The sequence below is a fragment of the Sinocyclocheilus anshuiensis genome, unplaced genomic scaffold (assembly GCF_001515605.1).
Source record: "Sinocyclocheilus anshuiensis isolate Anshui unplaced genomic scaffold, SAMN03320099.WGS_v1.1 scaffold64, whole genome shotgun sequence".
NCBI lineage: Eukaryota > Metazoa > Chordata > Actinopteri > Cypriniformes > Cyprinidae > Sinocyclocheilus > Sinocyclocheilus anshuiensis.
The window spans coordinates 859,317-873,553 of NW_015557063.1; the positions used below are offsets into that span (position 1 = coordinate 859,317).

The 14,237-nt window shown below is 36.3% G+C and overlaps 1 protein-coding gene across 1 annotated transcript; it reads left to right on the plus strand.

The window, feature by feature from the left end:
• The first annotated feature begins 3,738 nt into the window (after positions 1–3,738).
• Positions 3,739–13,950, plus strand: LOC107676528 (nocturnin-like). Its single transcript, XM_016471088.1, has 3 exons — positions 3,739–4,249; positions 11,118–11,384; positions 12,646–13,950. Exons 1-3 carry the CDS (start codon positions 4,048–4,050, stop codon positions 13,530–13,532), a joined length of 1,356 nt encoding a protein of 451 aa, XP_016326574.1. The 5' UTR covers positions 3,739–4,047; the 3' UTR covers positions 13,533–13,950.
• The last annotated feature ends 287 nt before the right edge of the window (positions 13,951–14,237 follow it).

Below are 14,237 nucleotides of genomic sequence, written 5' to 3' on the forward strand. Positions count from 1 at the left end.
GTCTTCCTTCAAACAATTTTACCCTTGTATGAATCCTAGCTTCTCCCAAAGTTCTGTCTGTGGGATATAATTTTATACATGAAGACAAAAGGGCTAGAAACAATACTGTTAGGACCTTCCCGCTGGAGATCCTGCAATCTACAAGACGTTCCTGAGAAATGCTGTTCCTTTGTCATTCTAATGGAATGGACCATTTGGTTCACACCTGTATAGACACAGTTACATTATTTATTTCCCAGAATGACCAACTGAACTTAAACCAATCAGGTTTCAGCAGCAGCCATTCAAATGAGACTGTTTTACTATCAGTCAGTATAGTCCTGCAGATTGTGAAAGCTGATTACAAATCATCAGTTCTTATTCTGCTGGATCTATCTGCCACTTTTGACACTGTCAATCATCAGATCCTCCTAGGGGTTTCCTCGGGGATCAGTTCTTGGACCCCTCCTCTTCACCATATACACTACATCACTGGGACCCATTATACAAGCACATGGTTTCTCCTAACATTGTTATGCTGATGACACACAGCTCTATCATTCATTTCAACCAGACAATCCAATAGTAGCTGCATGGATCTCAGGCTGCCTGGCAAACATCTCGGCATGGATGAAGGAACATCACCTGCAGCTCAACCTGGCAAAGACTGCGCTTCTTGTTTTCCCTGCCCCTTCGATTCTACAGCATGATTTCATCATCCTGCTAGGTTCATCAAAAATGATTCTTTGGTGACCAGCTGACTTTCAAGGACCATATTGTAAAGACAGCTCGATCATGCAAGTTTGCATTGCAGAACACCAGGAGGATCAGGCCCTTTCTAACGGAGCATGCTGCACAACTTCTTGCCCAGGCCCTTGTCATTTCTAGGCTGGACTATTGCAATGCTTTTCTAGCTGGACTTCCAACATGTGCAATCAAACCTCGACAAATGTTTCAGAATGCAGCGGCACGACTACTCTTCCATGAGCCCAAAAGGGCCCACTTCACTCCTCTCTTTATCTCCCTGCACTGGCTACCTGTTGTGGCTTGCATCAAGTTCAAGACATTGATGTTTGCGTACAGAACAGCCACAGGCTCAGCACCCGCCTACTTCCTCCTCACTCTTATGAATCTACATCCCCTCCAGAAGCCTGAGATCTGCAAGTAAGCGATGCCTTGTGGTAACATCACAGAGAGGCATTTTCGTTCACCTTTCCTGGCTGTTGAAATTATCTTCGTTGGCTCAACTTAAATAAAAGAGTTGTTTGAAATACGCACATAGTATATTGTACTTATTATATTTAGTTGTTGAAAATAGTGATTCTGAGTTACCAGAACTTGCGTGTAAGTTTACAACACTAAATAAACCTTTGTTATTACAAATTATTATTCTTATTTCACTTTACTTGGTTTTTTCAAGGCAATCGGTTTGCATGCTTTTTTTAAGTAAGGTTTACTAATTGGAATTTACAGTGTACATGAGGTAGACAAAACTCGTTTATTAAAACTTTTATTCAAATTGTGAATAGATTAAATACAGAAAGCAAGCAAAGAGCGCTCCCTTTAACATAATCACTACAGCTGTCAATCAGTGGGAGCGCGATAGGCTACATTGCTCAGCGTGTACTGGACCGAGTCGAAATAGTCTTGGTTATTGGACCCGCAACCCGCCCGTGCTTGTCACACCCGCCTGCATGCAGGACTCTGGCTTCCCCCTTGTGGACAACATAATAGACAACTCTGACCCCAGAGAGTGAATGTAAATTAAGTTTACATGAAATATATTTGAAATTTCATTCTGCATCTTCTGAGATTTCATTGTAATCCTTCTCATAAAGTCACTGAATTAACCATTAACTGTTCACCTGATTGCGTTGCCATCTGCATGTGATGCTAGTGCGTTGTTGAGAGAGAACAAGAATGTATTGGAAACTCACTGCCCCCTACCTGACTCTGCCTGAGAGGTAAGGAAAAATACACTTACCTCTGAAATCTCTGAAATATATGATAGTGTTCTTGAAAACAATCTTTTAATGTATTATTGAATAAAATATTAGTTAATTATCAAAGAGAGAAAAAAAATAATAGCCATAATATGGACTTTTGTAAATGTTGTGATACTGTGATGCTCAGATACTGTGATTTCCTTCTCACATTGCTGATTTAACCATTAACTCTTCACCTGAACAGTTTATGTTCCTGTATGTGGTATCGTTGTAATCCTTGACCATCAAAACATAGGGGTAGACATCCCTTTTCTGTGTTATCATGTTTGGTTCTGGAGCTATGACACAAAATACAAAATTTGGTTATGGCAGAAAGTAAAATGGTCGCCATGGTAACCACAAGGTGTTTTTGCGATGGCTCCATTTCTGAAAATGTTTAGGGCCGCAAACTATACAAGTGTGCCAAGTTTCATGCTTTTATGAAAAAGTGAACATTATTTTCACATATCACCTGGACTATAAACAAAATCAATCAATACAGATTTTATTTTTATATTTCCACATGAAATATTTTGATAAATATTTATTTTGATCCATACTACATTGACAGTCTTTTAACAGGGTATTTCATTTTTGCTGATCAGCCTGCTCCAAATGAAGTGAATATGATAACCAGTTCTGAATCCCCCTGATTGAACATTCTTGTTTCATATTTTATCAAATAGTCCCCATTAACCCTGTGTTTACAGATCCACCACATCAGTATTCGAGTAAAACGAGGCAAGGAACATATGGAAGGATGAACAGACTTGCAAGAAATAAATAAATAAAGGGGAGTTTTAAACACCCAAATTGATTCCTTATAAATTATGGAAAACTACTTTCTCACTACAAGTATTTTGCAACTTTGACCTCAGTCTTAGGCCCCTAATACTCAGAAAAACCTTTTACCTCAAGGGACGTAGCCACGTTGTACACTATGTTGACCTTTGATCTTCTACAAGACTGTTCTGTTAATGATTTCCCCCCTATTTCTATTGTTTATTTACTATTCACATAATCTAATCTTGTATTCTATTACAGTTCAAAGCTTTAGTAGACCTTGTCTTGTTGAAACATGCTGTAACTGGAGATCTGTGAAACCCTCCTTTCTAAGTATAATTTTGTCCGAAAATAGCAGCCAATCATGCTGCTGTAATCATCTAATCAATATAGGTTAATGGGTAAAACCACTATTTACACATAAGTGTAGAGCAGTTATTGAGCCTGTGATCACTCATGTGATCAGTAAAGGTTATGTAATGATACTATGCTTATGCTTGTTATTTGTATCATACAGCAATCTGTCCCTCATATATCCCACTGCAATATCAATACATGTACAGCACACACACTTTTTTTTACAGCACACACACGCCTTTCTTTAAGCTGTAATTCTGCCTGTTCAGTCATTGATGTCTCTAATGGGCTACGAGTATTTCTTATACCAGGAGTATTACTAGAAAACCATGTCACCAAATATGGAATATGCGGTTGAGCTCGGAAAACCTTACAATGTAGGTCAATGAAGACGAACTATTCTAATTTCCATACGTTCGACTCTACTTGACTCTAATTGGCGGGAGAAGCGCCAAGCCCCTCCCATTGTCCGGATTTTACTTAAAAAAAAAAGCACGGGGTGTCCTTTGACAGTAGGACTAAACCATTCACTGTTTTGTAGGTGAATATCGCGTTAAAACATGTTGCTATTTTGTATTTTTCCATATACATTTTGGATTTGTTTGAAGTGTTGAAATCCCAAATATAGTCGTAATATTTCATATAGAGAATAACTTAATATATTATGTAATTTTATTCGTGCATAAAAACCTAATCTACTGAACTCCCCTATCAAGATATAGTTCACGTTTCACCCTGGGAAATATGATGACACTTATACCGGCTTTTTTTCCATATAGTGAAAAGACAACGAAACATGCCTAAGTAGTGTCCAAAATGGCTCTTACAAGTGTTATATAGGTTTGTAAACTTATTTCTTCCTTAGCCATACATAAAGCCATAGTTTGGGTTATCAGTTTAAACTGCGGTTCGAAGGACTGTCAAGTTCAACCGAAGAAGAACAATGTATCCGGCCCGGCGATGTTCATCGCTGCTTCACCGAGAACTGGCCGCAGTCTGTCTCTCATTACTGGGGACACATCCAAAGAAATCCGGTCCGCTGAAGAAAAGCAGCCTTCCGAGTTCACGACTCTTCCACACCAGCGTAGTTCATCCTCCTCCAACCAGGTCCAACTCATCACCCGCTCTGCTCGGTTCTTTACAAGGTAATTTAAGATTTCCTCACATATTATTTTGCCTTACTAAGATCATGGTTGTGTCTTAAAACCAAGTTGAGCTCTTTACCTAGACAGTAGGTGACTCGGAAGCGCCTCAACGTTTTGAGACAGTCTTCGAGTCAAATTCAGTTTGATTTTGTTTATGATCCTTATTCAGATGCATTTATTCAATTTGTTTTTATTTATTTTTTAATTCTCAAACATATCTGTCACTAAAAAGCAGTAGCCTATTATTTTAGTAATATTTATAGTATTATAGTATTTATTTTGAATTAGCTTTATATTTTTATTTTTCATTTTTATTTTAGTTTACGTTATGTGCATTTGTCATTCTTTAGTTTTTTATTTTTAAACCTTTCTATTCAGCTTTAATTTCTTTTTATTTCAGCTTTAGTAATTTTACTACTTTAACTAAAATGGTAGTCATTTATTTGTCAAGGCATCATTTCTAATTTACGTGTAAGCCTTTCATCTAATATTTATATTTTATTTCAGTTATTACCAAAAATGATCGATAAGTTTTAGTTTTAGTTAGGAACAACCAAACTGCTAGGGTCTTTAGAATTGCATACTGTTTTGTCTTGAGAAAATGTTACAGTTCTGAAGGAAGTGATAATTTGATATATAATTTTGTTACATTATTATATTTTTTCTTAATATTGTTTGCTTGAGTTAGTTTGGTGTTCTCTACTTAGATCTATTCTTGTGTGCCTTCAAGGTAACTTGATAGTCCTGCTAAAGGTCAGTGAACAGTACACCCTTTGAACAGCCCCCTAACGGTTCAGTCCCCACACTGAACCGTTTTTCTATGTTATCTGATTTAGACATGCTCTATCATAGATTTACCAACTCGTCCTCTGCATCATCTCTGCAGTTGCTTTGTAGCACATTCAGAAAGGACAGAATGTAGATGGATGTGCCTGTGATCAGCTAATGAACAGATGGAAAGCGACAAACACACTTTAAACCAAAAAGGTTTTGTTAACCAGCGAACAGATAAAACTCTGTACAGTGGAAGTGATTTCAGCTCTGTGTGAACAAATCCCCCTGTAGGACTGCTCTTGTGTAAGGAATTTGACCTGGAGCAGGACAAGGTCTGGGAACCATCATGTTATCTAAGTTGGACTCAATAAGCAAATAAAAGCAGCTCCAGTAATTGCTGGGGCATTAACAGTGAAGGACTAGTATTTTGCTGATTGTAGATTGTAAAATTTGGATTTATAATATTTCCCCCCCATCCCCAAGACAATGTAAGCACTGAAGTAAATGCCTACAAATATATATCCATAGTAAGGATGTAACCAAGTATTTAATATTGACATGGTCCAAGGGTAGAATTTGTAAAAATATTATACTGAAAAATCCATAATAATTAACTGCTAGATGAATATTGGGGTGTGGATATGTCCCCCTTAATGTGTATGTTGATTACACTCTTAATCCAAGGTGTAGCTTCTCATTAAATGCCATTTAGGCACAGTTTTCAGGTTATAGTTGGTGTGCATCATCTTCACACCTAATGAGGTTGTCAGCATTTCTCTTAATCAGAGAATAGGTTTGTACTATTTGGTCACTAATTCTCACGTGATAGTTTTACCAAGCCTAATGTTACATCTCCAGATTAAAGTATGTATACAAGTCAGAACAGGCAAATATGAAGTTTCGCTTCATAAACTTCTGTGTCAAATGAAATGCTAAATGTCAGAGCTTGGGGAGAGAGTTCAGCGATGTGCATCAGTTGTGTAATAAGGCTTTATAATCTCATGCTCCAAAACTGACTTTTTTTTTTTTTGGGTGATAGGTTGATTTTTTTTTTCAGTAACTAAAGAACATATTACACTATTTTACAATAGTTCTTTAGTTATTAATACATAATTTTTGATAACAATAAACAACATTTCTTACAGCATTTGTTAGTCTAGGTAAATGTTAATTTATAAATATACTGTTCATTGTTACTTTATAATTTTTCATAATGCATAAAATTATGTAATATTTTTAATATTTTATAGTTTAGGGTCTGTAAGAAAGAAGTCTCATGTTCACAAAGGCAGTTAAAATAATTGTTTTCTATTTTAATATATTTAATATATAAATATTATGTAATTTATTCCTGTGATGGCAAAGCTGAATCTTCAGCATCATTACTCCAGTCTTCAGTGTCACATGATCCTTCAGAAATAATTCTGAAGTAATAATATGCTGATTTGGTGCTCAAGAAACATTACTTATAATTATTAATATACAGTTGTGCTGGTTAATAATTTTGTGGTAGCCAAGATCAATTTTGTTCAGGATTCTTTGATGAAAGTTCAAAAGAACAACATTTATTTAAAATAGATCTGATTGTGAAAATCTTTTGATCTTGATTTAAAGCCAGCTTGTTGAATAAAAAAAGAAATTATATAATGAATGAACTAACGTTAACAAAGTTTAAACCTATTGTAAAGAGTTAGTGAAAAATTGTGAGCTTTATTACATTCCAGACTAATAAGCCACACTGTCTTCCTCAAACTATATGTTAAATTAGGGCTGAAGTGTTCTCTTCACTGTGCATAACCGAGTGTGTGCACATGTATGCGCTGGCAGGATTCGAGTCCCTCTCGTGATTTTTCATTGTTCAGAATGAATGGTAGGGGAAGCACAGACACACTGGTTCATTCAGGATCAGGAGCCCCTTTGTGCGGGAACACGTACACAGATACAAACACTATCACATCCGCAGCCCCCAGAATCTTCACATACGAAAGTGTAAGAGCTCAATGGGTGAATGCTAGTGTTCTCTCTGTCTGTCATACACTAACCTACTGACCGGACACTGGATCAGCACTGGATTAGTCGTGCACTCCCTCAAAGTCAAAGAGAAGAGGATTGTGCCTTTAGTTGACCTGCATCGGAGACATTCAATGGAAAAGGATATAATTAGAGGTATTTTTAAAAGAGATATGTGATTATAAGTTTTTTAGATGAGTATAAGACCTAAATGTTTGAGAAAATGACCATACGGGCCATAGACCCTGAATAGTCATTGATTTAGTTGCAGTGGATGTCTAGAGATGGTGAGTTTAAACTTAGACAAGATGACAGATATGATACAAGAGTTGCATGTGACTTATAAAACTGGTTGGTTTAAATTGTATGGGTGCTGTGTGGTTTAAATGATTACTAAGCAATGACCATGAACAGCCCTGAGTATTCAGCACTTGACCTTTAATAAATAGAAAATCTTTACTTGTCAGTCATTAGATTCTGCTTTTTCAATTTAACGAAGACATAACCAAACACAAATATAAAGAGAGAGAGGCTGGATGCAGAGTTCTTGAGGAGGTATAGGAGACGACGGAAGTGGAACAAGATGAAATCTGATGATATGCGTAAGACTAATAAATCAAAGCTGTGTGTCTGGCATAAACATTTAAGTCAAAATTGATTTAATTTAAATGATCAGAATTACTCCTACAATATATGAATGTGTGTTTGTTTAAATGTTAATTTTATTTACACTCACATTCAAATGTTTGGGGTCAATAACGTTTTTTAATGTTTATGAAAGACATCTCATGCTCACCAAGGCTGCATTTATTTGATCAAAATACAGTAAAAACAGTAATATTGTGAAATAATATTACAATTTAAAATAACTGTTTTCTATTTTAATATATTTTAAAATATATATTTATTTCTGTGATAGCAACGCTGAATTTTCAGCAGACATTACTCATATATTAATATATCATATCATTACTAATATGCTGATTTGCTTTTATTCTTCTTTTTTTTTTTTTTTTTTTCTTTTCAAGCACACATGTTGAAACAAGCCAGAATAACTAAAATGAATTCACATGGTTTAAAATAAAATTGCAATCTTTGTTAAAAGCAAACAATTAAAACCATTGTGTTTTGCTTGTTTTTGAAAGTCCATGTCTGTGGTGTGTTTTAAAAGGTGTGAATGTTTCAAAAGTAAAAAAGTTTAAAATAGCATACAAGCATCGAGAGGGAAAATACAAACAGAGACTCGGACAAACATACTTTCTCAGAAAGAAAGAGAAAAAAAATTCATACATATTAATGTTACAATTCTGAAACGGTGTCATTACAGAGTATGTATGTCCCCAATCTTGAAAACCAATTTCTGAAATGTTACATGTGAATTATATTTTCCTCCTCTTAACAGCAACTATATACAATAGAACACGGGGAGCTATTCCTTACAACTCATACAAAAGATTGCCTTAAAAAACGGTTGAAATTCAAGAAAAATCTGGGCGTACTGGTTTAATATATTCCATCCATTTATTCCAAATTAGAAAAAAATCTTCCATCTGAGTTCTTAATGAAAAAGATATATACATATATATTGTGTATTATATCAGTCCATTCTTCAATTGTGGGTGACTCTGGTTTTAACCATTCTTTAGTAATTACTTTTTTACTAGCTGCCAGAAGGATTAACAACAGTTTCTTATCCTTATTGTTCCACCCATCTAGGGCAAAATTACCCAAGTATAGAGATTCACAAGTAAAAGCAATCTCTTTCTCAAAAACAGCTTCCAAGTTCCTTTTAATCTCTTGCCAATACGGGGTTAGTTTCTGACATCCCCAAAAAATATGATAATAGTTAGCTTCCTTTTCCCCACATAATCTCCAGCAGCTAGTACCCTTCCCTTGGTGTTTTTTCTGTGATGGTGTAATAAAGAACCTAATAACATTCTTCCAACAAAATTCTCTCCACATGGCAGAGCTTGTAGCTTTCCATTGTGTTTTACAAATTTTCCCCCAATCCTCATTCGAAATATTCAAATTTCCTTTCATTTTCCATTTGTCTCTAACATATAAAGTGTCTTCGGGTACAGTTTGAAGAAATCCATTATATAATTTTGAAATAATTTTATTACATGGTTGAACCTTGCATACTAATAAGAACACCTTTATTATTCCTGTCTCAGCAATTGTCAATATTTCTGGTTTAATATTACAATCAATATGCCTTACTTGAAGATATCTATTGAAGTCACTTTGATTAAGCCCATATTTTCCTTTCAGCGATTCAAAGCTTTGGATTTTGCCCTTGTTAAAAAATGTGTAATAATTTGAAATTCCTAGCTTAGCCCAGATTCGGAATTGGTCATCTATTCTGTTTGGGACAAAATAAAGGCGCACCGTCTTAATATTCTTGATTCATCTTCCAAACCACCCATTTTCTTTGTTTGATGCCAAATTTTAAATAATAAATTGATCCATGGGTTTGTTTCCTTAATCATTCTCATTCTTAGTTTGATATCGGCAATAAGGGCTGCTAACGTGGACTCTTCCATCATTCCAAATCACTTTTATTTTCATTTTCAATGTTGTAAACAGTTGTGCTGCTTAATATTTTTGTTGAAACCATTTTTTTGCAACATATCTTTATTTATGATAAATGTATTGCCTCCTTATATTTCTTTAAAAAAAAAAGTTTGAACATTAATGTAAATGTAAGATTAAGATGACAGGAATGCAAAATTTGCTGCCATGGTGCTACTGGTTTTGGTTGTTGCTAATGTGTTCTGAGGTGTTTTAGTATATGGTTGTGCAGTTGCTAGAATATGAGTTATCTATTACTATTATGAGTAATATGAGTTACAATGTCATTCATGTCTAGGGCAAGTTAGTATAAGGTTTACATACACCAAGTATAAGCAATAGTAATGGTGATTCTAGTGCAAACAGCACTAATAAAGGTTCCTGTTTCCCTGTCCACAAGGAGATTAGTGTTTCCTGCAGAACAGTTTGTTCTTGTTGTGTCTGTGAGTGTGGCTGAGTTGTCATGACAGACAATACACAGCAGTTTCCATGGCTGCAGTTAACTCTTTAATTGTCTGTTAACGTGATGAATAATGTACATAGTGGTAAACTAGCATACAAGTCTTTGTACCCATCAAGGTTTGAGAGGCTAGTGAGGTTAATCAAATAGAATGTTAATAGGTGATTCATATCTGGTTAAACCTCTTCTAAAGACTCAAAACAAGCCCAGACAGATGCTGAGGCATAAGAGACATGTCCCTTGTGAACTTATCAGTGCTTTAAAAGGAGTAGTACTTTTCAACATTACACTCACAATACACTGTGAAGCATCAAATAATAACCAAATAATGTTGTTTCTAGTTTTACTTTTTTTAATTCTACTTTTTTTAGTAATACACATTAACAACAACAGACAGTACTTAGACCTAATTCATCTGCACTTTAAATAGCTACCACGTGCTGTCATACTACTGTTTATATTTTCATACACAGTGTGCTGCACCGCTACTATTTATATCTTCATTGGCTGCTGTTTGTTTTGTATAAAGTATGTTGTGTCATCTTTCATACTGTGTACTATATACAAGTGACAGCAGTTTGTAGAATACACAATCATTTTACCTGGTGAACAGCAACAACAGAAATTAAAGTAAGGTGTAATCAGACAATATATACTTAAAAGAGGCATGAAGTAGATAAATATAATGACTTTTTTAAGAAAAAAAACCTGAAGGCATATATGGCTTCAAATCTTGTGTATTTTACACGCAGCTTTTATGTTCTCATTTGATTTTATGTGCAATATTTTTTTAATTAATTTGTGACACTACAGGAATATTAAAGTGAACTGCAAAAAGGGTAAAATGTTTTAAAAACATGGAAAAACCTTTTCTGTTTTGACTTGCCATACACACACACACACACACATACATCCTTTACGTCATACTATACTAAGATTTTATGTTAATAAACATTCATCAATCATTATGAATCTGTAAAGTTTTATAAAAATTTCTACAACTATACCAGAGTGTGTATTCCTGTTTTGTGATATGTGTGTGTGTGTGTGCAGTGTGTCAGATGGGAAGCAGCAGTAGTGGCAGCAGCAGACTCTTCAATACTCTGGCCCAGACTCTGAGCAGTGCTGCGCTGGCAGACTCACATGTGGATTCTGACGACTACGAGTATGAGCAGGCTGACCCGGACGCTCTGTTGCGTGAATGCGAGGAGGTTTTGAAGAACCGGCCTCCTCGAATGCACCGAGACTTTGTTATGACCAGAGCCTGCTCACTGCAGAACACACCCATCCGCATCATGCAGTGGAACATCTTAGCACAAGGTACAGAGTCTGTCTGCTTATGTCATGTATTTGATTCATAGTTGATTCACAGGAGGTAACTGAAATCAGAGGTTTTATGCTTTTTAATGCCACCAGCTTCCTAAAAGGCAGCTATATATTTGCATGTGTAAAGACTCATTTATACTGTGAGAAATATGTGTAAAAAAAAGTAAATAATATACATTTATATTGCCACTGTACTAAAGCCAAAACAAATTATTAAAATATTATCTGAAAATATTGTAAAAAAACAAAAAAACTTTTCTCAAAAAGCATTAAATACATGCTATATATAGCTTTTGAAATTTTGATTTGGGTGACCATACATGCCATTTTTCCCGGACACATCCTGGCCAAGATTTCTATATTGCCTAAAATATCCAGGTTTTGGCTTTGTTTTGCGCTGGACAGACCGATCGGTGTATGACATCAAAGTAATATAGGGAATATAGAAATCCTGGCCAGGATGTGTCCCGGAAAAATAGCACCTATGGTCACCCTAATTTTGATATATTTTAAAATGTAATTTATTCCTGTGATGGCAAAGCTGAATTTTCAACAGCCATTACTCCAGTCTTCAGTGTCACATGATCCTTCAGAAATAATTCTAATATGCTGATTTGCTGCTCAACAAACAATTTCTATTATTGTCAGTGTTGAAAACAGTTGTGCTGCTTAATATTTTTGTGATACATTTCAGAAGAGGCCAGTGTTAAGAATGTCAATGTGTCACCATAATGGACTTTTTGTTGAGTTTCTCTGTTTCTGTTCTCCTGCCCTGTTTAGTTCCTGTCTCCATAGTTTCTGTTCTTGTCATTAGTTGCCTTGGTTACCTAGTAGTTTCAGGTGTGTCTTGTTAATTTAACCATTATATATACTCCCTGTGTTGTTCAGTTTTCTGCCAGCTATTTGGTGTTCTATTGTTGTGCTACCTTGCGCTAGTGCTATTTCTGTTGCTTCCTCGTGAATTTATATTAAATGACTTATTTTGGATCTCCCTTCTTTGTCATGCACTTTATAATCAGCACACACGTGACACAAGTCTGTTTAGAATGAAAGTCAAATTCTGTAATTATTTTTAAAATTATTGTTTTAAACATATCTCATTCATATTTGAAGCTAATCAATTGTGTTAGGCTCTACATTTGTATTTTTTCAAAATGTATCTTTATATCAAACTAGGACTGAAGACACCATAATGCTACCATATTGTGCTCAATACGTGATGTAAACATTCTTAATTTTTCTTGTGTATCTGCAGCTCTGGGCGAAGGCAAGGATGGTTTTGTGCGCTGCCCGATTGAGGCGTTGAACTGGTCAGAGAGGAAGTATCTTATACTGGAAGAGATCCTTACCTACAGGCCAGATGTGCTGTGTCTACAGGAGGTGGACCACTACTTTGACACCTTCCAGCCTGTGCTCGCCAGCTTAGGCTACCAGAGCAGCTTCTGCCCCAAGCCATGCTCCCCCTGCCTGGATGTTCACAATAACAATGGCCCCGATGGCTGCGCTCTGTTTTTCAACCGACGTCGCTTCCAGCTGCTCCACACCGCTCACCTCAGACTCTCTGTCATGATGCTCAAAACCAACCAGGTGGCCGTCGTGGCTACGCTTCGCTGCAGGCTCACAGGTCAAGTCTTCTGCGTGGCAGTAACACACCTGAAAGCACGGAGCGGCTGGGAGGCGTTTCGTAGTGCACAGGGGGCTCATCTCCTCCAGCAGCTCTGTGACCTAACCACACAGTCGCACCCGGAGATGGATGATGAAAACAGGACTAGGGTTGGGGAAAGCGAAGAGGGTATTCCGTTGGTGGTATGTGGGGATTTTAATGCAGAACCAAGTGAGGAAGTGTACAGGTGCTTTATGACTTCTCCACTGGGGCTAGACAGCGCTTATAAGTGTCTGAGTGAGAACAGGAACACAGAGCCGCCCTACACCAGCTGGAAGATCCGGCCAAGCGGAGAGAGCCGCTCCACATTGGACTACATTTGGTACTCGGAAAGAGCGTTCCAGGTGGACACTGTGCTGAGGATACCGAATGAAGAGCAGATCGGGCCAGACCGGCTTCCGTCATATCATTATCCCTCTGATCATTTGTCACTGGTGTGTGATTTAAGCTTTAGTCAGCAGCCTCATAGGCTCATGTAGCTGTCAATCATTAGTGCTCACGGCCTTCATCTCCAATAGGGATCCAGAATAGCTTAGGAAATTCCTAGTGCGTGTGTGTGTATGTCTGAATGTGAGAATGCATTATTGCAAAGAATGTAACTTATCTTATTCACACAAACCTTATTTTTACTTGCTGATGTAGGTCTTAATGCACCTCTGTGCTTACTATCCTTGAAGGAGATTAACTATTATTATACTCTTATTGTTTAAGCAGAGGTTGTGCAATATATTGTAATTTATTAAGTGCTAAAGGATGATCTCAGGAAGATGCACATTATGGATTAAAAGGTTCCACTAGTGGAAAGATGTTTATATTTATAGTGACTGTACTTTTTTCTTTTAGTAACACTATGTTTTCCACTGACCAGTAATCCAAATACATCACAGTGTATTTAAATTGTGTGATCGCTTTCTTTAATGACAAGCAAAACTGGACTGGTTTGAAAAAAAAAATCTGCTTTTGATTTCAACTACAAGAATGTATTGGGCTCGTTTCATATTTGCTTACAGGGTAAAGGGTAGAAAAACATGAATATATTTAGAAAAAAAAAATGTTTTCGCAAGTCTAAACAGAGGCTCATAAGCTACTTACTTGCTCATAAGACATATTTTTCTGATATCCATCTTTCTTTCATTGGGAGTTTTGATGTTAGTGACATTCGCACAATCATCTGTAACCATGGT